This window comes from Urtica dioica, chromosome 9 (assembly GCF_054948205.1).
Source record: "Urtica dioica subsp. dioica isolate 48M chromosome 9, U.dioica_male_clone48M_v1_H2, whole genome shotgun sequence".
Lineage (NCBI taxonomy): Eukaryota > Viridiplantae > Streptophyta > Magnoliopsida > Rosales > Urticaceae > Urtica > Urtica dioica.
In genome coordinates, this window is record NC_142764.1 from 6,887,854 (window position 1) to 6,912,290 (window position 24,437).

At 42.5% G+C, this 24,437-nt stretch overlaps 2 protein-coding genes across 2 annotated transcripts; both read right to left on the minus strand.

Annotated features, from left to right (window-relative positions):
* Positions 1 to 1,784: 1,784 nt before the first annotated feature.
* Positions 1,785 to 5,891, minus strand: LOC149384743 (uncharacterized). Its single transcript, XM_089626149.1, has one exon. It carries the CDS (start codon positions 5,889 to 5,891, stop codon positions 1,785 to 1,787), a length of 4,107 nt encoding a protein of 1,368 aa, XP_089482275.1.
* A 16,176-nt stretch (positions 5,892 to 22,067) lies between these two features.
* LOC149384744 (uncharacterized) lies at positions 22,068 to 24,140 on the minus strand. The gene is made up of 4 exons (XM_089626108.1): positions 23,768 to 24,140; positions 23,552 to 23,653; positions 22,736 to 23,450; positions 22,068 to 22,643 (listed from the first exon to the last, which is right to left on the minus strand). Exons 1-4 carry the CDS (start codon positions 23,945 to 23,947, stop codon positions 22,423 to 22,425), a joined length of 1,218 nt encoding a protein of 405 aa, XP_089482234.1. The 5' UTR covers positions 23,948 to 24,140; the 3' UTR covers positions 22,068 to 22,422.
* Between the last annotated feature and the right edge of the window lie 297 nt (positions 24,141 to 24,437).

The following is a 24,437-nucleotide window of genomic DNA, read 5'->3' on the forward strand; positions in this document are numbered from 1 at the left end:
AACTTATTCACAAGCGACAAAGGAGTTGAGGAAATAACAGCTAGAAGGGTAAAATGGTAATTTAGTAAATCCCGACTAGCTGATGACATTCATGAAGGGTAAACATAGATAATATTCAGTGGATCCGCTCATCATAATTAGGTCGAATTCTTGAGTAGAAAACAAATTCATTTGAACCGAGAGATTTTCAGTGTCAGCTCTTTAGTGGAGTCAGTTGGCATTAAGCTAAACTTGGAAAAGGTTTGTGAACTTTTGAGTCCAAGTTTTTGGCTCAAGCTTTGTTCATTTGGGTCCATGAGGTCACTGTCACGAATCACATCGATAGGAATAGTTAAACTGGAAGCTAAGTCAAAACAAGAACGAAAATAGTCAAAAGGGTATTTTTGTCTTTTGAGACATATGATGAAATGAATGTCAATAAATTTTTTGACAAGTTCATTTGATGACTTAATATCACTCGGCCATAACTTGATTATTGGGCCTTGTGAATTAATTTCGTTTCATAAGAATTTTATTGAAAATTCTTAATGGGCTTTTCTCATGTTGTCATGAACAAATGAAGAAGCTTCTAGAAGCTCCTTCTAGATGAGAATAGGCGCCCATAATACCCAAGGAAAGAGAGTTTATTTTGTGCATAAATGTATTTAGATACTTGCCAAAAGAAAAAGAGGAAACAAATTTGCATGTAGATGCACAAGGAATTTCGGCCAAGAGAATAATGGGCAAGCCAAGGAACAAAAAAGGAAACAAATCCAAGCCTCTAGGAGGCAGCCTTGGGCGCCCAACATGGAATGCGAAATAAGGGATTTTTGCTCATGAATATGTGATATTCTATAGAAGAGGAAAGTACCTTATTGAAGGTAAAACCTCTCCTATAAATAGGAGCCCCATTCCTCACTTTTCATTCATCCTAAGTTTAAGAGATTGAGAGACTCTCTCTCTAGAACTTGGCCGAAAATCCTCTCTCTCTCTCTAGTTTATTTTCGATTTTTTCTTGTCTTGGCACCTAGGTCCTCATTCGACCTAGTGTTTAGCTCTGCGACTTCGAGACTCGTTCTTAAGTCGTAGCGTTTAAAAGTGCCCACTCACTGATTCCTTCTTTTCGAGTGATTTAGTGATAGAAACTTTCGTGGTTGCTCGAGGTGCCGAGGAAAGAAAGAGAGACGTGCTGCGAGGGGAGACGAGCGTTGCGAACTTTCCACAAGCTTCTTCAAAGTTCAAGCTTCAAGAAAGGTTAGTAAACTTCTAGCTCATATTGGTTTTTAATTACATGTACTTGCACTTGTCTAGGTTAGTAATAACTGTTTTACTTGTAAAAGAAAATTTTTAAAATTCCGCCGCTTACCGAAGCGTTAATTATTTTCTCAAACCCTAGATCGATTCCAACAAATGGTATCAGAGCTATGGTCAAAGAGATGCATGTACATGTTTTTAAAATTATGAGCTTGAAAATCGTTTTCGAAAGTTTACTAATTTTGTGACAAGTTAGAATTGTAATCTTAGATTTTTTTTTTAATTTAATGCTCTTGTCTTTAAATTAAAAAGCATGTTGATTTTCTATGAGTTTGGGATGTTTTTAAAACACATTAGAATCAGTTCTAAAAGTTTTTATTTTTTTATATTGAAAAACGTGTTTTAAAGGTTTGAGAAATTTCAAGTAAAATTTTGTGACTAGTTTTGATATCTTGCTAGTTTCTTATTTTTTACTTGAATCGTTTTATGCATGTTGTTATTTCTTTTATTCTATGTTTTTTTTTTTTTTGAAAGAAACCCAGCTTTATTAATTACTGAGAAATCGCGGCTGACTCAGCCAAAACAATATCCGAGATACAATTCGGGGGGACCTGAGTCCAAGTTGCTGGAAAATTGAAATTAAAAGAAACTTGCGCCAGAATGTGCGCTACTTTGTTGCTATCACGTTTAGCGAACCTCAACATCGAGCCAGATTCTCGAAGTAACCTGGAGATGTCGTCTACGAGGAAACCACATTCATCCTGAATCTCGGAGTTGCAGAGAACCAGCGAGGCCGCAGCTTTGGCGTCGGTCTCCACCTCACACGGCCACATCCCCCACTTCGACGCGAAGACCAGCCCGGCCCTAATCGCCTCCAACTCCGCCTGAAGAACCGACCTTGCCTTAGGCTTGACTCTCGAGAATCCAGCACAAAACCTGCCCGTTGTGTCGCGACCGCACCCGCCCAGACCCATAACCGACCCAGAGTTAGGAAACGCAGCATCAACATTCATCTTCCATCGGAACTGCCGAGGCGGGGACCAGGTATCACAGGCCTCCGGCTCCCCTCTCACCTTCGCCGTAGTACTGAAGCGTCGGAAATCCTCCAGGAGGTTCACCGCCCGAGGAAACGCCGAAGTAAACTCACCACGTCCCTCATGAAGAAGGCGGTTGTGCTGGTTCCACACTTCCCAAAGAAAAATCCCGAGGAGGGAGAAAATTGGCTTCTCTGAAACCTCCCTTATGATGTCTCTCAGTCTTTGGTGTGGGTTTCTGTCCCGAAGGTGGTTGAACGGTGAGTTGGACCACGCCTCCTCGACCGTGGGACAGAAAAGGAGTGCGTGACTAGAGGACTCACTTTTGCAGCCACAAAAGGAACAATACGGCAGGACCGGGATGTGCCGTCGCTCGAGATTCGCTCTAGTCGGAATAAAATCGTTGCAGGCACGCCACAGAAAAACCTTAACTTTGGGGGGTAGCTCTAACCTCCACACTTTGCCCCACAGCTCGTCAGGAGAGGGGTTAGACGGACCGGCCTCACTCTTGTCTTCTCCAATCGTTCTCGCGTAATAGTATCCGCTGCGAACAGTATAAACTCCACGAGGCCCGGGGTGCCAAACTAACCTGTCCACCTGCTGGGAGTTCGGTCGGGCCATAGCTAGAATAGCCTCCGCTTCAAACGGTAAGAAAGCTTCTCTAATCAGCTGAGTATTCCACTCTCCAGAGTCGAGGAGTAACTCTCTAACCTTGGCGTTCGGACTGAACCTCCTCGGAGACTGAATGGTAAAAGAGGACGGCGTGGGTAGCCATTTTTCCCCGTAGATCCTCAAGGATCTACCGTCGCCGACGCGCCATCTGCAACCCGATTTGAGAAGCTCCGCACCCCACACGAGACTTCTCCACACATAGGAGCATCCCGCCTTAATCTTAGCGTCTAAGATCGAAGAATTGGAGAAATACTTGCCCGCCATGACTTTCGCTGCCAACGTCTGCGGCTCACATGCGAGTCTCCACACCTGTTTTGCGAGGAGGGCTCGGTTGAAGTCGATAAGCTTTCGAAAACCCATCCCTCCTTGACTCTTCGGCCGACACAACTGATCCCAACTCTGCCAGTGGAGTTTGTTCTTCGAGCCCTCAGAACCCCACCAGTAGTTGGCACATTCCTTCTCGATCTCCTCACAAACTCCCACTGGGATTTTGAAAGAGCTCATGGCATACGTCAGAATGGATTGTATGACTGACTTGATTAGCGTCTCACGCCCCCTCATCGAAATCAGCTTCTGACTCCACCCCCCAATCCTTCGAAGAGCTCTTGTCCTAAGGTATCCAAACTGAAGATTCTTAGACCGGAGTGTGAAAGTGGGGAGTCCCAGGTAGAGATCGAGCCCCTCAGCTACCCTAACCCCCAGCAGCTCTTTAATCTGATCGACGTGGTTCGGAGATGTGTTGGGCGAGAAAGAAATCGTCGATTTGTCAAAATTAACCACCTGCCCCGACGCCTTTTCATATATGGAGATGCACTGGCGGAGGGCTCTACACTCGTTAGCCTCCGCACGAAAAAAGACTAGGCTATCATCGGCGAAAAACAAGTGAGACACCACCGGGCTTCTTCTCGAGACGCGGATGCCATGGATATTCTCGCTTTGGACCTGCTGGTGAATCAAAGAGGAGAAACCTTGGGCACAGAGGAGAAAGAGATATGGAGATAAGGGGTCACCTTGGCGAAGACCACGGGAGGCTGTGAAGGTGTCGGAAGGCTGACCGTTAACCAGAACGGAGAATTTGGACGTGGAAACACAGTCCATAATCCGGTCAACAAAACCCGGCCCGAACCCCATGACTTCCATCATCCTTTTGACGTAGGCCCACTCGATCCTGTCGTAGGCCTTGCTCATATCTAGTTTAAGTGCGGCATATCCAACCCGTCCCCGCTTACGAGCCCGGAGCCAGTGGTTGCACTCGAAACCCACCATAATATTATCGCCAATATTCCGCCCAGCTATGAAAGCACTCTGATTATCGTCTATGACGAGACCGATAGCCTCCCGAAGGCGATTGGCTAGAGTCTTCGCCACTATTTTGTAAAGAATATTACACAGAGAGATAGGGCGAAAATCTTTGACGTGCTTGGCCTTCTCTTTCTTTGGAATGAGCGATATGTAAGTACTATTCCACGCCGCGACACTCACCCCATCATTTAGGATCCGAAGGCAGCTGTGGATGACTCTTTTCCCCACCAGGTCCCAGCACGTTTGAAAGAACCCCGCAGTCCAACCATCTGGACCTGGTGCTTTCGTAGGGTACATGTCGAATAAGGCCTTCTCCACCTCCTCCGGAGTAAAGGGGCTCTCCAGCCTTCCCCTTGTCTCGACAGGCAGCCTCGGAACTATATCAGGTATCCCCGCATCAATGTCTTCCTCCCCCGGATTGGTCGACTCAAAGAGCCCATTGTAGTGACTCGACAAAACTCGTAAAATGTCAGAGTTTCTCGAATAGCTAGCTCCCTCCGAATCCAGAATCATCGTAATAGTATTTGTTCTCCGTCTCTTGTTGGCTTGAGCGTGGAAGAGCCTGGTGTTACGGTCCCCATGAGCCAGCCAATTGACCCGCGCCCGTTGCTTCCAATGGATCTCCTCCGCCGAAAGGAGCTTTTCAAGCTTCGCGTTGAGAGATGCAATGATTGGGATACTCGCGGCGTGCTCTCGGTCCGTCTTCAGTCTCGCAATCCGCTTCCGCAACGCAGCAATGCTGCGGGGTAGATTCTTGAACCTTTCCTGGTCCCACTCAGTCAAGGTGAGGCTCGTGCGGAGAAGATCGGCTGACACCTCTCTTGGCGAACCACCTCCTTCTGAGACCCGCGATTCCCTAATCTTGTCTTTGAAGTCATCCTCGTACCTCCATTTTTCCTCGAAGTGGAACCGGCGCTTGGGTCGTCTCATGGATCCCTCCTCCCCCCTCCCAAGCCGGAGACGTATCGGCCGGTGATCCGATCCGTTATAATCTAGGTTGAAGGCTTCGAAATCCGGGAAAGTCTGCAACCACTCCTCGTTAGCGCAGAACCGGTCCAGGCGTTCTTGAATAAAAGCCGGGGGGGCCCACCCGTTGGCCCACGTGAATTTCTCTCCTCTGTAACCCAGGTCCTCCAGACCCGCCTCGTTGAGTGCCTCCTGGAACTCACTCATAAGGCTCCAGCTCCTCCGCGCTCCTCCCTCCTTTTCTCCGTCATACAGAATTTCATTCCAATCTCCTCCTACGAGCCACGGAATTTTCCTGTTTCCATGGGCCCCTGCCAATTTCTTCAGCAGTTCCCACGAAAACCGTCGCTCATCAGATTTTGGGTTCCCGTAAAACCCCGTAAATCTCCATTCTTTCTCATTTTTCCGCACGGTTGTATCGATGTGGCCTACGGACGAAGAGTGAACCGTAACAGAGACCCCCTCCGCCCATAGAAGCATCAGCCCGCCACTTCTTCCACGGCTATCAACTACAAAGACTCCAGACATTCCAAGGTCCGACTTCCACCGAGAGCATTGCGTGGACCTCAGCCTCGTCTCGGACAGGAAAAGAATTTCGGGTAACTCGTCGCGGACGAGCTTCCGAAGATCGCGGAATGCACCGGGGTTGCCCAATCCCCGGGCATTCCAACAGAGGAGATTCATAATGACCGGCGGGTCTGGCTCGCCTCGCCAGTCCCCGCCGATCCCGAAGGTACACCGCCCTCCGCATCACTTTTCTCCACCATATCTCCTTCCTTCCCCGTCTGAGTTCCCGACGACATAGATGCCCCCTCCACCAGAACTCCCGAGTCGTGGAGGAAGCTAGTGCTCGCCTTAACCCCTTCCGAGCCATCGGCCTTCGTCACCAGCGAGGATTTCTTAGTAAAGCTGCGCCGCGCCGCTTCCTTGATAGAAGTTTTCCTCCGGATCTGAGGTTGAACTCTGTTCCCAGCTTCAGCAGCGGTCTCAGGCTGATCCCCTAGCCGTCTATTCTTCGCTCCAGCGCCCTCAGAGCTTTCTGATGACCAACTCGCGATTTCTCTCCCGGTTGATATCAAAGACGCGACATTCTGCATCTCCTCACTGCTGCGTTTTTCAGGAATTGGCTTTATTGGGCCTGTGGGAAAGGTCGGCCCGTTTGAGTTTTTAAAATTATTTTCTTTGGGCTGGGTGGGGCTGTGAGACCGGGGCCCAATACCTAAGGCTTCCTCGCAAGCCTGTTCTGGGATTAGGTGTCCCGCCTCTTTGACACGTGGAGCATAAATCCCAGGTATGTTGCTTCTTTTATCGGGGATTGAGGCCTCAACTTTCTCTCTCACCAACTCCCCAGAAAGCTCATCATTAATTCCCTTAGAAACCTTGGGGACCTCCATGTCTCCTGTAATTCCCGATCTTGATTCGTTCCCGAGGCACCAACCTGCGTTGGGCTCTGAGCTGAACCATTTCCATCGAAACATGAGCGCCGCCCCACCTCTGCTCGCAGCCACGGTCCCAGGGGTGCATGGATGTTCCCCGACGAGTCCTTGATCTTCACCTCCGGCAGTTTGCAGGCCTCTGTCCCATGGTTTAACCTTCCACATCTGAGACACATCATAGGAAGTTTCTCATATTTGAAAGCTATCCAAACAGGTCTCCCTCCCACAGGGATGAATCGGCCTGGATTGATAGGGTGGTCCATCTTCACCTTAACTCGACATCGGAAAAACTCGTTGAGTACCGACCGGCAGGAGTTATCCCATTTGAAGTCCACCACTGCCCCTGCAGACTCCGCCAACCTTCGGAGATTAGCCTCACTCCTGGCCTGTATCGGGACCCCAAAAATTCTGAGCCAGAGTTTTGCCGAGGAAAAGTGACAGTCTTCCCAGCGTTGAGATTCCGGCCAATGCTCCAACAATAGGACCCCCCCATTAAAGACCCAAGGGCCCTTGTCTATCATCTTATTGCAGACCTCCGTCGACATGAACTCCAGTCCCACCATCATAATCCCATCAGGCTTCGCTAGTAGTTTGATTCGCCACTCCTTCTCGTTCCACCAGAGCCGTTTAAGGATAGAGGAGAGGAGTTTGATGGAACCGATTTTGGAGGCCACAACCTTCCCTACCGCCGCGTTACCACAGGGAAGGGAGAGCTTCTTCTCAACTGTCCCCTCTACCTCTGTTCCCCAATCTTCTTCATCCATATTGAGCCCCACTGTAAGGTCCACCAAAAGATCAACCTCATCACTGCTCATCTTACACACCCCCGTCGCTACCTTCACACCCGACCCCTACTGCCACCGTCAGAATCTACCTGCCCAGTACTCTTCCACGAAAAGCGACAAAGGACAAGTAGAGAAGACAGAGACCGTACGATCAGGAAAGTTGGCGAAAAAGGTGTCCGAAAAAGACAGGTCCACTAAGGAAGGGCTCCTCTAACTGCTAGAGAGCATGTTGTGGAATCCTTATTCAATAAGTGTTATTTAGAAATCGCAATATTGACATGCCATACTTTGAGTTTGAATATCTCTTCATATTTTTTTTTTCATCTCTTCTACTTGTTACGGTTCTTTTTTTTTTTTAATACACCCACTTCACTCTTTTATTCTATGTTATTACCCTGCTAATAAAACACAAATAAAAGCTTTAAACAACATCTTAAAACGTTCCGTTACACTTGATTCTTTTTCGCACCTAAAAAGGACCAAAGTTTTAATTTATTTCTTTTTCTTCGAGCTGGAGTAAACCCGCATTAAAAGTGGCATAACTCTCTACTCAGAAATCTAAATTTAATAATTCTTGAATAAAATTAAAGCTCTGTCTGTCCTCTGTCCAATCCAGATATGGCGATTTTACTCCGAGGTGCGCGGCTGTCTGAAACTCCAGTTTTTTAGAAATCCGGATTTTCAAACCCCACTACCATGAGTTATAGAACTCTAATGAGAAAATTTTTCTTGAGCAAAAATGTTTTTCATATGATTATAAACATGATGTGTAAGATTAAAATGTTTTGATTTTTGAAAGTTTAATTGAAATTGATTTTTTACAAAACTAGTTTGAATTTTGAAAAACCGTTTTCACTTTCAAACTTGAAAATATTTTGTCATCCAAATCAAATAAATTTTCAAAATGTTTTCAAAACTATATCTATATCACATATGTTCAAAATCTATATGCTCTTGAAAATTTGAGTGGGAGGTCTCCTTGTAGACAAGCCGAAAAATAAAAAGATGTGTAATCTCAAACTTTCAAGTGTTCGATTGAGTTGAAGTTCACACTTCCCTCACGCACTTTCCCGAAATAGAAAATAGGAAAAGATCGAGTATGTACCTTGTGCCTTTATGCACTAATACTGCTCTGAACATGTCGATCTAGGATTCTCTTCTAGTTGTCCGCTCTGTCGCTCTCTAACTAGGAAATTTGTTTCCGAACTTATAAGAGTCGATGAACCATCTCCAAAAACTAAGTGGGAGGGTTATATTCGTTGTTTGTAACCCGCGATCCCCAACACTAGTGAAAGATGCAATAACGTGGGACTAAGAGCCGCTCTTGCGACCCTCACTTAAATGTGAGTACTCCAAGGCGTTATTGCTTCGATCATTGCTCAATGAGCTACGTCCGAGAGTGATGCAATGATAAGGCCTCCCCTTGGGGGATTGTTTTTCGAAGCTGATCTTTTGGACTAAGTGGTTGGTTGCACACTTAGGCTCAATCCCTAGTATCCTCCCTTGAGGCTTTGCGAAAGGATGTGAGTGATCAAACCAATTTAAAAGGTGGCTAGTCAAAATAGATGTATTGACATCTTGGCTTAGCATTAATGATGTGTCATTTACTTATAAATGGAGATTTTTTACGGCCTTCTCTTGAGGGAGTAAATTATCGTTTGGTTTATAACACCTTTGGATTTTACAAAAGTCTTAATAAAACTTAAATCCTAAACCAAAGACTAATCATAAACTTGTTTCAACTTTTATAGGCAATATGTCTCTCAGCCCTCTCTCTACAATTCTTTCCTCGAATAAACTCGAAGGCGACAATTACGTCGACTGGAAACGTAACCTCGACATAGTCCTTACTGTCGACAAGCACAAATGGGTTCTCACCACCCCCTGTCCTCAAACGAATGAAGATTCGACGCAATAGGAGAAAGACGCCCTGGCGGCCTGGCTTCGATCCGATGAGATTGCGAGATGCTATATTTTGGCATCGATGAACAATGTGTTGCAACAACAACATCGTGATTATGAAACTGCCACCGATATGCTCTACAATCTCCATGAGATGTTTGGAGGGTAAGGACGTCAAGCTAGGCAACAAGCGGTCCGACAATTCATGAACTGTCGTATGAAGGCTGGAACTCCCGTTAGAGATCATATGATGCTGATCATTAGCTATCTAAACGAAATGGAGATTCTTGGATCTGAGATTGATGGGGAGACTAAAATAGATATGATCTTGGAAACTCTCCCCGAAACCTTTGATACCTTCAAGTTGAATTATTCCATGAACAAGCTGGAGTACACTGTTACCGAGCTCATGAAGGAACTTCAAACCGCTGAGGCACTCACTAAGAAAAAGAGGGCTCAAGGAGAAGTACATACTACTGCCTCCACCTCTGGATCTAAGAAGAGACCTCGCAACGCCGAGAAGAAGAACCAACCTAAGGTTCACACGAAGAAGAAGGCGCCAAAGGCTCCGAAGGTGGACAAGTCTAACGACAAGTGCCACCACTGCAACGAGCCTGGTCACTGGCGTAGGAACTGTCCTGCCTACCTCAAAACCAAAGCAAAAGGTATTGTACTTGTTACTGAAGCCTGTTTAGTAGCTGATAATGTATCATCGTGGATTATTGACTCCGCTGCTACTAACCATATTTGCTGCTCCTTGACTGGTTTTAGGAAAAGCAAAAGCTTAGAGGATGGCGACTTCTGCTTCAAGTGGGATGATGAGAGCGTGGTGTCTGCGAAGGCTGTGGGATCTGTGACGCTATCTTTTGAAGATCGAACTTTAAATTTGAATAATGTTTATTATGTTCCTTCCTTTGGGAAAAACCTAGTATCTGTTGCTCAACTTTTCGAGCAAGATTATTATTTAAAGTTTATAAAGAATGGAATTCGTATTTCTTTTTATAATTCTTTCGTCACTGATGCATGTATGAAGAATGGTCTTTTTTACATCTATCCCACTCAACCTTCTCTTTTAGACACCGAAATAGATAACGATCTAATTAGGGAGCCAAAGAGGATCAAACTTTCTGAATCCTCCGATCTAACAAAATTAACATACCTCTGGCACTTAAGACTTGGTCATATCAGTCTAGATAGGATTAAGAGACTTGTGAGGGATGGTCCACTCCAAGCCTCTGCAATAGGTTCACTACCTACGTGTGAATCCTGTATAAAAGGAAAAATGACTAAGCGACCTTTCTCCGATAAGGGTCGAAGAGCCACTGAGTTGCTGGAACTAATACATTCTGATGTATGTGGTCCGCTCAACCAACAGGCACGTGGAGGATACGAATACTTTGTTACCTTCACTGATGATTACTCAAGATATGGGTTTGTCTATTTGCTCAAACACAAATCCGAGACCTTTAACGTATTTAAGGTCTTTAGGGCTTTAGTGGAAAAGCAAACTGGCAAAGTGATCAAAACCCTTCGATCCGATCGAGGTGGTGAGTATATGTCTGGAGAGTTCGATGACTTTCTTAAAGAAGAAGGTATCGCTTCTCAGCTTACCGCACCTGGCACACCTCAACAAAACGGAGTGTCAGAGAGAAGGAACCGAACTCTAATAGAGATGGTTAGATCAATGATGAGTTACTCATCACTCCTTCCTTCCTTTTGGGGATATGCCCTCGAAACAGCCGCTTACATTCTGAACCAAGTTCCGTCTAAGACGGTTCCTGGTACTCCTTATGAAAGATGGACTGGCCGTAAAGTAAGTTTGGGCCACATCCGAATTTGGGGTTGCCCTGCACATGTGCTAAGGCAAAAGACTAGCAAGTTGGCTAGTAGGTCAGAATTGTGCCTGTTTGTGGGATATCCAAAGGAAACTAAAGGTTTCATCTTCTATAGTCCCGAGGACGATAAGACTTTCGTTAGCACGAATGCTCGTTTCCTCGAGGAGGACTTTATGAAGGATGCAAAACCTAGAAGCAAAATTGTGCTTGAAGAAAAGTTGGGTGAGGAAGCTTCTACCTCATCTGTAAGAACTGTTCTTACCCCAACTGAAACACAACCTAACTCATCAGAATCTCGTCAAGTAGTACTTAGACGTAGTGGGAGGGCTACTCAAAAGCCTGACAGGTACATGTCTTATGGAGACTCTCTTGTAGCCGTCTCTGACATGGATGATCATGTTTCCTATAGCCAAGCGATGGCTTGTTCTGAATCAAACCTTTGGCTTGACGCCATGAAAGTTGAAATGCACTCGATGTATGTCAACAAAGTCTGGAAACTTGTAGACCTTCCTGAAGGGATTAAACCCGTAGGGTGTAAGTGGATATACAAGAAGAAAATGGGTCCTGATGGGAACGTCGAGACGTTCAAAGCACGACTTGTGGCGAAGGGTTATACCCAACAAGAAGGGATTGACTATGAAGAAACCTTCTCGCCAGTCGCGATGCTTAAATCCATCCGCATACTCCTATCCATAGCCGGAGCTCTCGACTATGAGATCTGGCAAATGGATGTCAAGACAGCCTTTCTGAATGGCAATCTTGACGAGCGCATTTACATGGCTCAACCAGACGGTTTCGTGGAAGAAGGTCAAGAGACCAAGGTTTGTGAGTTGCTTAAGTCCATTTGTGGATTAAAGCAAGCATCTAGGTCATGGAATATCAGATTCGATGAAACTGTGAAAAGCTTCGGTTTTGAATAGTCAATAGATGAGCCTTGTGTTTACAAGTTAATACACGAAGGCAAAGTTGTGTTTCTGGTACTATATGTCAATGATATATTACTCATTGGTAATGACGTGGGTAAATTATCTGAGGTTAAGGTCTAGTTAGCAAAGCAATTCGATATGAAGGATCTAGGAGAAGCCGCATACATTCTGGGGATCCAAATCTTTCGAGATAGGAAGAACCGGACTCTGTCGCTCTCTCAAGCATCTTATATTGATAAGGTTATGGATCGCTTCTCGATGCAAGACTCCAAGAAGGGCCAAACACCCTTTAGGCATGGAGTTTCACTCTCTAAGGACCAGTCTCCCAAGACTGCACAAGAGATTGAAGACATGAGGAAAATTCCTTATGCCTCTGCCGTAGGAAGCGTCATGTATGCTATGCTTTGCACTAGACCTGACATTTGTTTCGCCGTTGGCGTAGTTAGCCGTTTCCAATCCAACCCTGGACCCGAGCACTGGATTGCTGTTAAGCATGTTCTTAAGTATCTTCGAAGAACTAGGAACTTGATGCTTACATACTCAGGTACTGACCTGACTATGACGGGATATACCGACTCCGATTTTCAAGCGGATAAGGATTCCAGGAAATCCACTTCGGGATCTGTGTTCATCCTTAATGGTGGAGCTGTTATGTGAATAAGTATTAAGCAATCTTGCATTGCTGACTCCACAATGGAAGCAGAATATGTAGCTGCTTGTGAAGCATCCAAAGAGGCTGTATGGCTTAGAAAATTCCTTAAGTATTTGGAAGTTGTTCCAAACGTCGACGAGCCCATGACCCTTTATTGTGATAATAGTGGGGCTGTCGCTAACTCAAAGGAACCTAGAAGACACAAGCGCTCTACATATATTAAGAGGAAATACCATTTGATTCGAGAGATTGCGCAACGCGGAGACGTGGAGGTGAAGTAGATCTCTGGCAGATCTTTTCACCAAGGCCCTAGCGAACATGGTCTTCGACCAAATTCGAGAGGGATTGGGCATGAAGGACTACACACATCTTCTTTGAGTCAAGTGGGAGTTTGTTGTCAATGGTGCCCACAAGAAGAGTTGTAGTCTTTATTTTGTACATTTGATGTAATAAAGTCTCATGAAGACTCTTGCTTGTAATTGCCTATTCATTAATAAAGTTGAAACGTTCATTCATTCTTTCTTTGTTTGAAGCCTTATAATAAAACTTAACAAACTTACGAAGAGACAAATGTAGATTTGCATGAACAAACTCTTCGTAGCTTGCTTAAAACGATATATTCGCAATCTTAGGGTCAAATGACTATTGACCTCAGTATGATTGTTAGAAGAATCTATGATGTCTGGTTATGAGGCATTGAGAGTTTGGGACTCTATAGTTCTTCTAGGTATCTTCCGAAGGTACTGAATTGACCAGTGCACTTCTAGAGACAATATAAGAACAAACCATTTAACATCTTGTGTCTCGAAGTCACTATGTATGAATTGCATCATGCTTACCTTAATCCTGAAATGAGACATGCCATTTCACACCTTAGTATTCTCATTTGAGAAAGTCAAAGTTCGGACTCACTATGTGATTCCGAACAAGGCCTATTGGTGAAGTACTAAGTTGTGAGTATGTCATGAGTAACTTTGTGAAGTTCTCATAGATATGGAATTCATGTACAAGATTGTTGAAATGCAATGTATGTCACCTCATGCTATGTTCCTTGGAGTGTGAATAAATGAACTGGCCAGTGTCCAAATTGAGTCCTGACTCTTTTGGATCAAACAATGTGACTTGTTAGCTCCTCGTCAATACATTGTTTCTAACTTATTCACAAGCGACAAATGAGTTGAGGAAATAACAGCTAGAAGGGTAAAATGGTAATTTAGTAAATCCCGACTAGCTGATGACATTCATGAAGGGTAAACATAGATAATATTCAGTGGATCCGCTCATCATAATTAGGTCGAATTCTTGAGTAGAAAACAAATTCATTTGAACCGAGAGATTTTCAGTGTCAGCTCTTTAGTGGAGTCAGTTGGCATTAAGCTAAACTTGGAAAAGGTTTGTGAACTTTTGAGTCCAAGTTTTTAGCTCAAGCTTTGTTCATTTGGGTCCATGAGGTCACTGTCACGAATCACATCGATAGGAATAGTTAAACTGGAAGCTAAGTCAAAACAAGAACGAAAATAGTCAAAAGGGCATTTTTGTCTTTTGAGACATATGATGAAATGAATGTCAATAAATTTTTTGACAAGTTCATTTGATGACTTAATATCACTCGGCCATAACTTGATTATTGGGCCTTGTGAATTAATTTTGTTTCATAAGAATTTTATTGAAAATTCTTAATGGGCTTTTCTCATGTTGTCATGAACAAATGAAGAAGCTTCTAGAAGCTCCTTCTAGATGAGAATAGGCGCCCATAATACCCTAGGAAAGAGAGTTTATTTTGTGCATAAATGTATTTAGATACTTGCCAAAAGAAAAAGAGGAAACAAATTTGCATGTAGATGCACAAGGAATTTCGGCCAAGAGAATAATGGGCAAGCCAAGGAACAAAAAAGGAAACAAATCCAAGCCTCTAGGAGGCAGCCTTGGGCGCCCAACATGGAATGCGAAATAAGGGATTTTTGCTCATGAATATGTGATATTCTATAGAAGAGGAAAGTACCTTATTGAAGGTAAAACCTCTCCTATAAATAGGAGCCCCATTCCTCACTTTTCATTCATCCTAAGTTTAAGAGATTGAGAGACTCTCTCTCTAGAACTTGGCCGAAAATCCTCTCTCTCTCTCTAGTTTATTTTCGATTTTTTCTTGTCTTGGCACCTAGGTCCTCATTCGACCTAGTGTTTAGCTCTGCGACTTCGAGACTCGTTCTTAAGTCGTAGCGTTTAAAAGTGCCCACTCACTGATTCCTTCTTTTCGAGTGATTTAGTGATAGAAACTTTCGTGGTTGCTCGAGGTGCCGAGGAAAGAAAGAGAGACGTGCTGCGAGGGGAGACGAGCGTTGCGAACTTTCCACAAGCTTCTTCAAAGTTCAAGCTTCAAGAAAGGTTAGTAAACTTCTAGCTCATATTGGTTTTTAATTACATGTACTTGCACTTGTCTAGGTTAGTAAAAACTGTTTTACTTGTAAAAGAAAATTTTTAAAATTCCGCCGCTTATCGAAGCGTTAATTATTTTCTCAAACCCTAGATCGATTCCAACACTTATCTTGACCCATAATGGTGTATTTGTTGGCAAAGGCTATTCCAGTGAAGGGATGGTCAAACTATGTATTATTGACAATGTTATTAATGAAATTTCTCCTTCTGCTTATATGCTTGATTCTGTTTCTTTATGGCATAGTAGATTAGCACATATTGGTTTTAGCACTATGAAAAAATTAATTAAATGTGGTTTAATTTCGTGCAAATCTGATAAATTAGATAAATGTGAAATATGTGTGAAATCTAAAATGATAAAGAAACTGTTTTATAGTGTAGAGAGAAATTCTAAGTTGTTAGATCTTATACACTCTGATATATGTGAATTTAATGACATGTTAACCCGTGGGGGAAATAGGTATTTTATTACCTTTATTGATGATTGCTCTAGATTTACATATGTGTATCTTTTGAAACATAAAGATGATGCTTTTAATGCTTTTAAGGTGTATAAGGATGAAGTAGAAAATCAATTAGGAATTAATATTAAAGTCCTTAGAAGTGATAGGGGCGGTGAATATTTTCCTAGTGATTTTAATGCTCTTTGTGAAAAAAATGGCATTGTTCATGAATGTTCCGCACCTAGAACACCACAACAAAACGGTTTAGCCGAACGTAAAAATAGGACACTTCAAGAGATGATAAATGCAATGTTAATGCATTCTGAATTACATTTTAGTTTGTGGGGTGAAGCTTTACTTTCCGCATGTCATATTTTAAACCGTATTCCTTTAAAGAAAACCCAAATATCTCCATACGAGGTATGGAAAGGGCGCAAGCCTAATATTGGGTATTTCAAAGTGTGGGGGTGTCTAGCCTACTACAAAAACATGGATCCTAAAAGGACCAAGTTGGGTCCTCGAGGGATACGAAGTGCTTTTATTGGCTATGCTACGAATAGCAAGGCATATAGACTTCTAAACTTAGAGTCTAATGTCATAGTAGAATCCCGAGATGTGGAATTCTTTGAGAATCTTAACTCGAAAGGAAAAGAATCTCAAAATTCCACTAATGAAGAACCTCGACTAGGCGAGCTCGATCTCCAGGGAGGATCGACCTCAAGGCGAGCTCAAATCTCAGGCGAGCTCGACTTCCAGGCAGGTTCGACCTCCAGGCGAGCTCGACCCCAGGTGAGCTCGACCCCAGGCGAGCTCGACCTCCAGGCAGGCTCGATGCCTCGAGAGGAAAGTTCTTCTAGGGTAGTTGTAGAACAACACGAACTTCGGAGAAGCAAAAGAGTCCGTAAGACTAAGGAAATAGATTCTCGCCTCATTTCTTTTTACCTAGTAGAAGGAAATAGAGAGAGTTTTGCTCGAAAAATTCCTATTATTCTTCTTATTGAAGATGATCCTAAGACTTATAATGAAGCTGTGGCTTCTCGAGACTCTGCCTTTTGGAAGGATGCTATCCAAGATTAAATGGATTCTATTATGTCAAACCACACTTGGGAGATTGTCGATCTACCCAGAGGATCGAGACCTATTGGGTGTAAGTGGGTGTTCCGAAAGAAGTACCATAGTGATGGTACTCTTAACACTTACAAAGCTAGATTAGTAGCCAAAGGATTTCGACAACGGGAAGGAATTGATTACTTTGACACAGATGCACCGGTAGCAAGGACAACAACAATTAGAGTGTTGTTTGCCTCGGCTTCTTTGTATAACCTCAATGTTCATCAAATGGATGTCAAGACGACATTCTTAAATGGAGATCTCGATGAGGAGATTTACATGGAGCAGCCGGAAGGTTATGTGCTTCCGGGTAATGAACAAAAGGTTTGCAAACTAGTTAAATCCTTATATGGATTAAAACAAGCACCCAACCAATGGCATCAAAAGTTTGACTCAGTCATACTTTCGAATGGATTTGTTCCTAACGTTTGTGACAAGTGTTTGTACACAAAGGTGTGTGGTAACCTTGTGATCTTCCTATGTCTCTATGTTGATGATATGTTGATCATTAGCAATGAGATGAAAGGAATATTAGAAACGAAGAGGTTTCTATCTTCCACTTTCAAAATGAAAGATCTTGGACAAGTTGATACTATTTTAGGTATCAAGGTTCGTAGAACCAGTGGGGGTTATGAACTTAGTCAATCACACTATGTTGAAAAAGTGCTTGATAAGTTCAAACATTTAAATTTCAAAGAAGTGAACACCCCATTTGATCCAAGTGTAAAACTTGAAAAGAATGATGGAAGGGCTGTGGCTCAATTGGAATATGCTAGTGCTGTTGGTTGTCTTATGTACTTGATGCAATGTACTCGACCAGACATAGCATTCGCCGTTAGTAAAATGAGTAGATTTACTAGCAATCCAAGCGTCGAGCATTGGAAGGCCATTGGGAGAATTTTTGGATTTCTTTTGAAAACCAAAAATCTTGGACTTCAATACGGTCAGTTTCCTGCCGTACTAGAAGGATATACTGACGCAAGTTGGATATCGAGTGTCGGAGATAACAAATCTACGACGGGATGGGTGTTTACACTTGCCGGTGGGGCAGTTTCTTGGAAATCAAAGAAACAAACTTGTATCACTCATTCGACCATGGAATCAGAGTTCGTGGCTCTTGCTTCCGCAGGTCAAGAGGCTGAATGGTTGAGGGATCTTCTTTTAAAAGTTCCATTGGCTAAAGACAATATATCAACCGTGTCGATACATTGTGGTAGTCAATCAACTTTAGCGAGAGCATACAGTGAAGTGTATAATGGAAAGTCTAGACATATTAGTCTGAGACATGACTATGTGAGGAAATTGATCAAAGATGGAATCATTTCGCTCACATATGTAAGATCAAGCTTTAATATTGCTGATCCGTTCACTAAACCTCTTGCAAGAGATTTGGTGAGATCGACCTCGAGAGGTATGGGTCTTAAACTCTTTGAGTAGCGATCTGACAATGATGGCAACCCAACCTAAGGTTAGGAAATGACTAACAATAGGTTCAATGGGTACGAACAAGTCATTGAATTGGATATTCATAATATTATATAATAATGTTGACTGTTACAATCGGGAGGTTGAGTTTCTTAACTCTTAATGAAGTTCAGTCTTGGGGACAAGTATCTATACGTAACAGAGATACTGTAAGAACTTCACCTATGTGAATTTCGGGATGGTGCCGTCCCAAAGTGAGAGCTGTAGTTTCTCTCATGAAAAATTCACGAGACAGGATGAGCACATGGCCATTAACGGTGCTAAGCGTGTGATATAGGCGAAGAACACTAAAGGGTGTGTGTTGAGTAACACCGATTTTATCACAAGGAAAATAGGTTCAAAGCCTGGCTACCTAATTTCCGATAAAGTCTTGTGTTGCTTATACTAAGGATAAGTTCAAATCGAAAGATACTTATCTGTACTAACACTCTTTGTTTCTTTTCTGGATTCTATTTTGACTTTTCTGAACAAGTGGATGATTGTTGGAAATTGAGTAAAATTAAATAGGTGTTTTAATTAGCTCAATTTAATTTGTTCACTAAAAGACAAAATAGTGTGTTGTTGATTGAGAAAGTGAGTTTGTGTGTGGGAAAGAGTCCCACATGGAACAAAATACTAAGGTGAATGAGAAAGTGACGATCTGGACTGGACGAAGTGACGAAGTCATTTCAGCTCGACTGAGCGAGGTCGACTGGACGAAGTGACGAAGTCATTTCTGCTCGACTGGGCGAGGTCGACCTCCAGGTGAGCTCGAATCCCAGTCGAGCTCGACCTCCAGGTGAACTCGACCTCCAGGCGAGCTCGACCTCCAAGCGAGATCGACCTCCAGGCGAAACGGCACGATCCGCGGGCTTCTCACGACGATTCTCGCCAACAGTCGCGCCTCCTCATTTAGTAGTTATTTTGGTTACCGTTCGAACTAACGGTCACATCGCTTCGAAACGAACGATCGTTTGGCCAACGGTCGTGTCGTTTGCGACTATAACCGTAGTTCGACCGAAACAGTGCGTCTGTTCGTCGAACCTTTTCGCGAACAGGTACGATTGCTTTTATAATCCGACTTCGGATTCAGTAATCAACACAGGTTTTCAAACCAACTTTCTCTCTTCCCGAAACAGTTATCCAGAAACACAGTTCTTGCTTATTTTCGGATTTTCACTCTGTCTTGGTGCAGTCCGAACTAGGCTTGTCGTATCCTGCGGTATTCTTGTACAGAAACCTTAAGACAATTTTGGGGTACTCGAAATACTATAAGGAAAGCGTTCCTATACTTGATTCAAGCCTCGAAGTCTTCAATTTCGAAGAATTATCTAACAAGTATTACACCACAATCACCACACAATTAGTTTCCTAGTCCTCCGATCTTGCACGTCTAAGAACCCTAATTGTGTGAATGAATGCGTCAAAAACCACTGAGGGCAAAAGATCTCTTTCATAGTGGTCATACATCGCTAGAAGTCGAATTTAGGGTTTCCTTACCCATTCACGCGGAGAAAATAAATGCAGAAAGTCTTATGCTGTCAATTTTCGCGAAATAGAAAACTTGCCGAAATTACAATTCTGCGCACAGCAACCAAGATGTCTCAACATATCTTTGAGCATGTTGCAAAACATATTTCTGAATAAACTTGCAGTAAAAAATAAGCCAACAACACACGCAACAACACAAAGCTAGAGTTTCAAGTGTTTTTTAAGATCTTGAAATTTTCTTCAATATAGATAAGTTTAGAGTAAGTGTTTTACTAATTTTTTACGTTCTCTCATATTGTTTTTCAATAATTTGTAGTTAGATTTTCGAAGTTTGTAGAAATTTTATAAATGTTTGCAAAGCTCTCCAATAACTTCCGAATTCAAAGTTTAAAGCATGAATTGTAGTTCAAAGTTTTGGTTTCGAAGTTAATTTGTTAACTACAAACTTTGAATTGTTTGGTATTGAAGTTTTTCAGATATCAAAGTTTTAAGATATTGTTTCAAAATTTAGTGAACAAACTTTTTTTTTCGAAATTTCTACCAAAATTTTGAAGTTTTTCCGGTAGTCGTGTTTCAAGATAAGATATTAAGTTGTTTGATCCTTTTTTTTAATGTCTCAACATGTCCTCAAATGGACATATATTATTTGTTAAACAACGTTTGGGTGAATTAAGGTAGAAAGTGAACATGCTAATTGACCGCATTATGAACTTCATGCACTATTAAAAGGTATATCTCGTTTGGAGTTGTTAAACACTATGTACGAAACTTTTGTGTTGACGTTTCGTTGTATAATTTGAAACTTGAAGAAACGTAAGGATTGGAAGACCAACGCCTCCTCTCATTTTGGCATCTGATGCTAGTGCGTGACTGCATTCATGCTAGAGAATTTTGGTCCTCTAAACTGAAGATTTTGTTGTGCATGACATCCATGAGAATAAAAATTATTGATTCGTCTCCCGGTCCTAATGCAAGTAATGTAGTAGATTGTTATTCATATCTAACATTTATTTCACAACCCTTAACCCCTATCGCCCGCCTACTAATTTCGAGGCTAATGATTTTGAACCGCCAAGTGATGATGATGATGAAAAGGATAATTCATAATTTGAGTATGATGATGACATAGGGTTTGATATCAAGGATTATCCAGTGGATGATTATAACAGTATTCTCATGTCATTATCGTTGTTCATGGCGCCTCTTCCCCGAACACACATTTCCAAAGAAGAAGTCGACATGCTGGGATCAAAATATGTCAGCGGCTAACTTTGAGTACACTGAAACCCCTAATATGCCTCATCCATTGGTAGTTCTTCAGAAATATATATTGGGCTAGTATTCGAATATAAGCTTGAGTTGAAAACTATTGTCAGCATGTGTGCAATGAGAAAAAAAAAAAATTCTCCATAGGGTCTGCGAAACAACCAAGAGTCATTGGCTTCATCAAGTGCAAAGCTAGTGGTTGTACTTGAAAATTGAGATTGAGGAAATTGGCCATGGCAAGCCGTGCAAATGCTCAACTTCATGTTGGACATGGGTTGTTGGACACCTTATCAAGCACGAGTATAGTCTTCATGGGACTTCCTATTCCGCAAAGAACATACAAGAGGATTTTAAGAAAGATTATTGAATCACTTAGAGAAGGCTTGGAGATGCAAGGGAAATGTCATTGGGCACGAAAAGGTTCACTTGACTAGTCATACGGTCTATTACTTGCTTACTTCAATGTTTTAAACTGATTCCATAGGTAATTAAATGTATTATGTTTTTTACAAACTAAATTTCATCAATGATGTGTTTCATAAAATACATTATATCTCATACATTCATTTAGTTTTGATTTAAGGTTTTGAATGTGCTCAACCTCAAGAAAATAATAGTTTTAAGAAAATTATGACAAAAATAAGAATTTATAAAAAGTCAAGAAAGTTAGACAGTAAAAATAATATAAAAAATAGTTGTTAAGAGTTTGGTGAGTCTGAAAGTATTTCGGCCAGGCCTAAAAAGTCCGCAGTGCCTACAAACAGACATTTTCAAGTTTTTTTGAATCATCACTTTTTTAGGGTTGTACACCAGTTGTAACGTATTTTAACAGTGAAATTCCTCTCAATCTCAACTGCCAGTGAATTTCCGGTCAGTTTTTCATGATAATCATAACTTTACGTATTCTTAAAAGTCGGGTTTGTTACATGATTACTTTAAGTACTATCAAACTAGTGAGGGAAGATGATCCATTGAACACGTAATACAACCCTTCTGACTAGAATGTCATAACTACCCTGCTATCATAGTGACATTCTCAAGGCCAAGGCAGTGTAGTTTAAAATTTGTGTTCGCAATGTCCACTTTCAGTTAAACAAGGAATTATCTACACAGAGGCCGACTTAGGAAAGGCCAGTCCAGAGCAAAAAGAAAAAGAAAAAAAAATTAAGCAAAGGCAAGTTGTTTATATATAACTTTTTTGCTTGTATATCAAGACCTAGCTGCCAATTTATATTTCCCTGCTTACCGTTTAATTGTAGTGTTTAATCTGCAACCTGATAGATACTCCAAGGTGATTGTCAATTCAGATTCATTTGACACTATAGTTTGACATTTCACAATTATCGTTAGTCAAGCATACACTCACTGATTTGTTAAGAGCAAACAGCTTGGATTATGCCAAATCTCATTTAAGACAAAAACAGCAGCAATCCAAGCTTATCATATCAACCCAAGGAAAATGATCATTTTTAAATCTCCTTGTCAGAAGAAACCTCGTCCAATCGGTCAAGAAATCCTTTCTGAGAAGCCTCACCTGGCACGACAGAGACGCCAGAGCAAAGGTCACTAAAAGAAGCCGCTTCGAACTTTGTCCACAATTCCTTCTTCAGGGTGTTCTCGCCCGGGTGGTTTCCTCTACGGCACGTGCTTTGAGGTTCCTTCTGAAATGGAGTGCTTTCGACAAGCTCGTCTAAAGGTTCCGACACAAGCAAAGACCAAGTGTTAACAAACATGAATATAGTTGAAAAAAGGTATAGTGGAAAATAAAGGATCATCGTTAACCTTGTTGACATATCGTTTCGTTGTTCGAAGGCTCTAGAAGAACACAAGACTTTGGAGGCGATCTAAACCAATCTGGGGAATCTTCGATTCGCTTCTTCGGGACCACAGATTTACGAGCCTCTTGAATCCCCTTCAGTTCGGGGTACTTAAAAGCGAGATCCTCGGGGGCTTCTCTGCCCGAAGGAGAGGATTCCGAGTCAACGCACTTCACCTCCTCAACCGGGCACATGGTCGTCAATCTTCGGGCCTCGCATCTCCGTCCGTGGGTCAAAGGCTCGGAGAATTCCTCGAGCAGAACGCAAGATTTTGGGGGTGATCTTTTCATGAACGGAGTCATTATCACGATCGACCCGTTTCTCTTGGAGACCACCATCGGAGTGCTCGCCTCGGAAGCCAACCCGGGCTTCGAATTCACAGGCAAGGGATTGAGTTGTTGAAACAGATTTCTGGGCGGCTCTGAGGTAACCTTTTCAAAGACAGACTTGGGAGGCTCTCGGTGTCTCGTCGATAGGCCTTTCGACATCGGAAGCGGGGTCAGCAAAAAGAGCTGTCGGCCATTCTCTTTCGTAGTACAATTCGCACGCCACGATACGAGTGGCGATGGAGAAATCAGCGTGCACAGATTCCCTTTGTCTGGACTCTCGGGCGGTTCATTTTGGCTTTTGGGCTCCGGAGAGTGACTCGAGAGGACTTTCTGGAATCTAGGTACCCAAGGCTGCGTGGGCACAACAATCCCCAAATGAGCAAAGCAGAATGATTATACAAACTGATAGTTTAAAATAATAATAATAATAATAAAGTATCTGAAACCCTAACCTTCAATGAAGAAAGCATTTCGGACAAGACGTGTGAAAAGGATTCAACTTCTTGTTTCCCCGTCGAGTTCAATTGGAACGCTTGAACCACAAGTTCATCGACCTAATTCCAAAATACAAAACGAATCAAATCGAGCATAGTCGCGAACATCTGTGCCTTAATCTTCAAAAGATGAGCATAATCGGAAGCAAAGCAATCGGATCGTGTTTGGAATACCTGACGGAGGAGAACGGAGATGTCGGACTGGAGAAGAAGGAGTTTGTCCAGTGCATCACCGGCGATTGGTTTCTTGTCCTTGACGGCGGATTTTGCGAACCTTCCGGCGCCGATGCTGTTTCCGACGTCCTTCAACGGCCTCCGAACAGACATGGCTTTCGCTTTGCTTCTCGGCGGCATCGTATGTGCTCTCTCTCTCTCTCTCTCTGTAAAACCCTCCGTCTCCGATTTCTTTATTTCTTCTTTCTTTCTCTGTGTTTGTAAGTTGTGTGCGTTTCTGCTTTTTGAATTCGTCTAACGGGTAGTGTCTAGGGATGAGCGGGAGGTCCAGAACTAAATAAAAAGGATTTGCAAAAAACATCCCACGACTTTTTGGAATGACACAATATCCTTCGTAATTTTGAATAAAAATTTAAAAAAATAAAGGGAAAATTATATAATATCTAATTTGGACCTTAACTTAATGAAATATCTTAAAATGGACTTTTGGGTCAAAAGCGGACAAAAAACGTGCATATACGAGAAATTTCATTAACTGGACTTAAAAATGGATTAAATATCTAATTTGGACCTTAATGAAATATCTTAAAATGGACTTTTGGGTCAAAAGCGGACAAAAATACCCCTAGACTATTTGAACACTCTAACTCTCCTAACATTTCGCTCTCTC

Bases quoted from the DNA above. Each gene is read 5' to 3' on its own strand.
- LOC149384743 (XM_089626149.1), bottom strand. From the start codon at position 5,891: ATGAATCTCCTCTGTTGGAATGCCCGGGGATTGGGCAACCCCGGTGCA.
- LOC149384744 (XM_089626108.1), bottom strand. From the start codon at position 23,947: ATGCCGCCGAGAAGCAAAGCGAAAGCCATGTCTGTTCGGAGGCCGTTG. The intron at 23,654-23,767 runs GTATTCCAAACA...TTTTGGAATTAG, and splicing joins TCTCCGTTCTCCTCCGTCAG to GTCGATGAACTTGTGGTTCA. The intron at 22,644-22,735 runs GTTAACGATGAT...CGGAACCTTTAG, and splicing joins CGAAACGATATGTCAACAAG to ACGAGCTTGTCGAAAGCACT.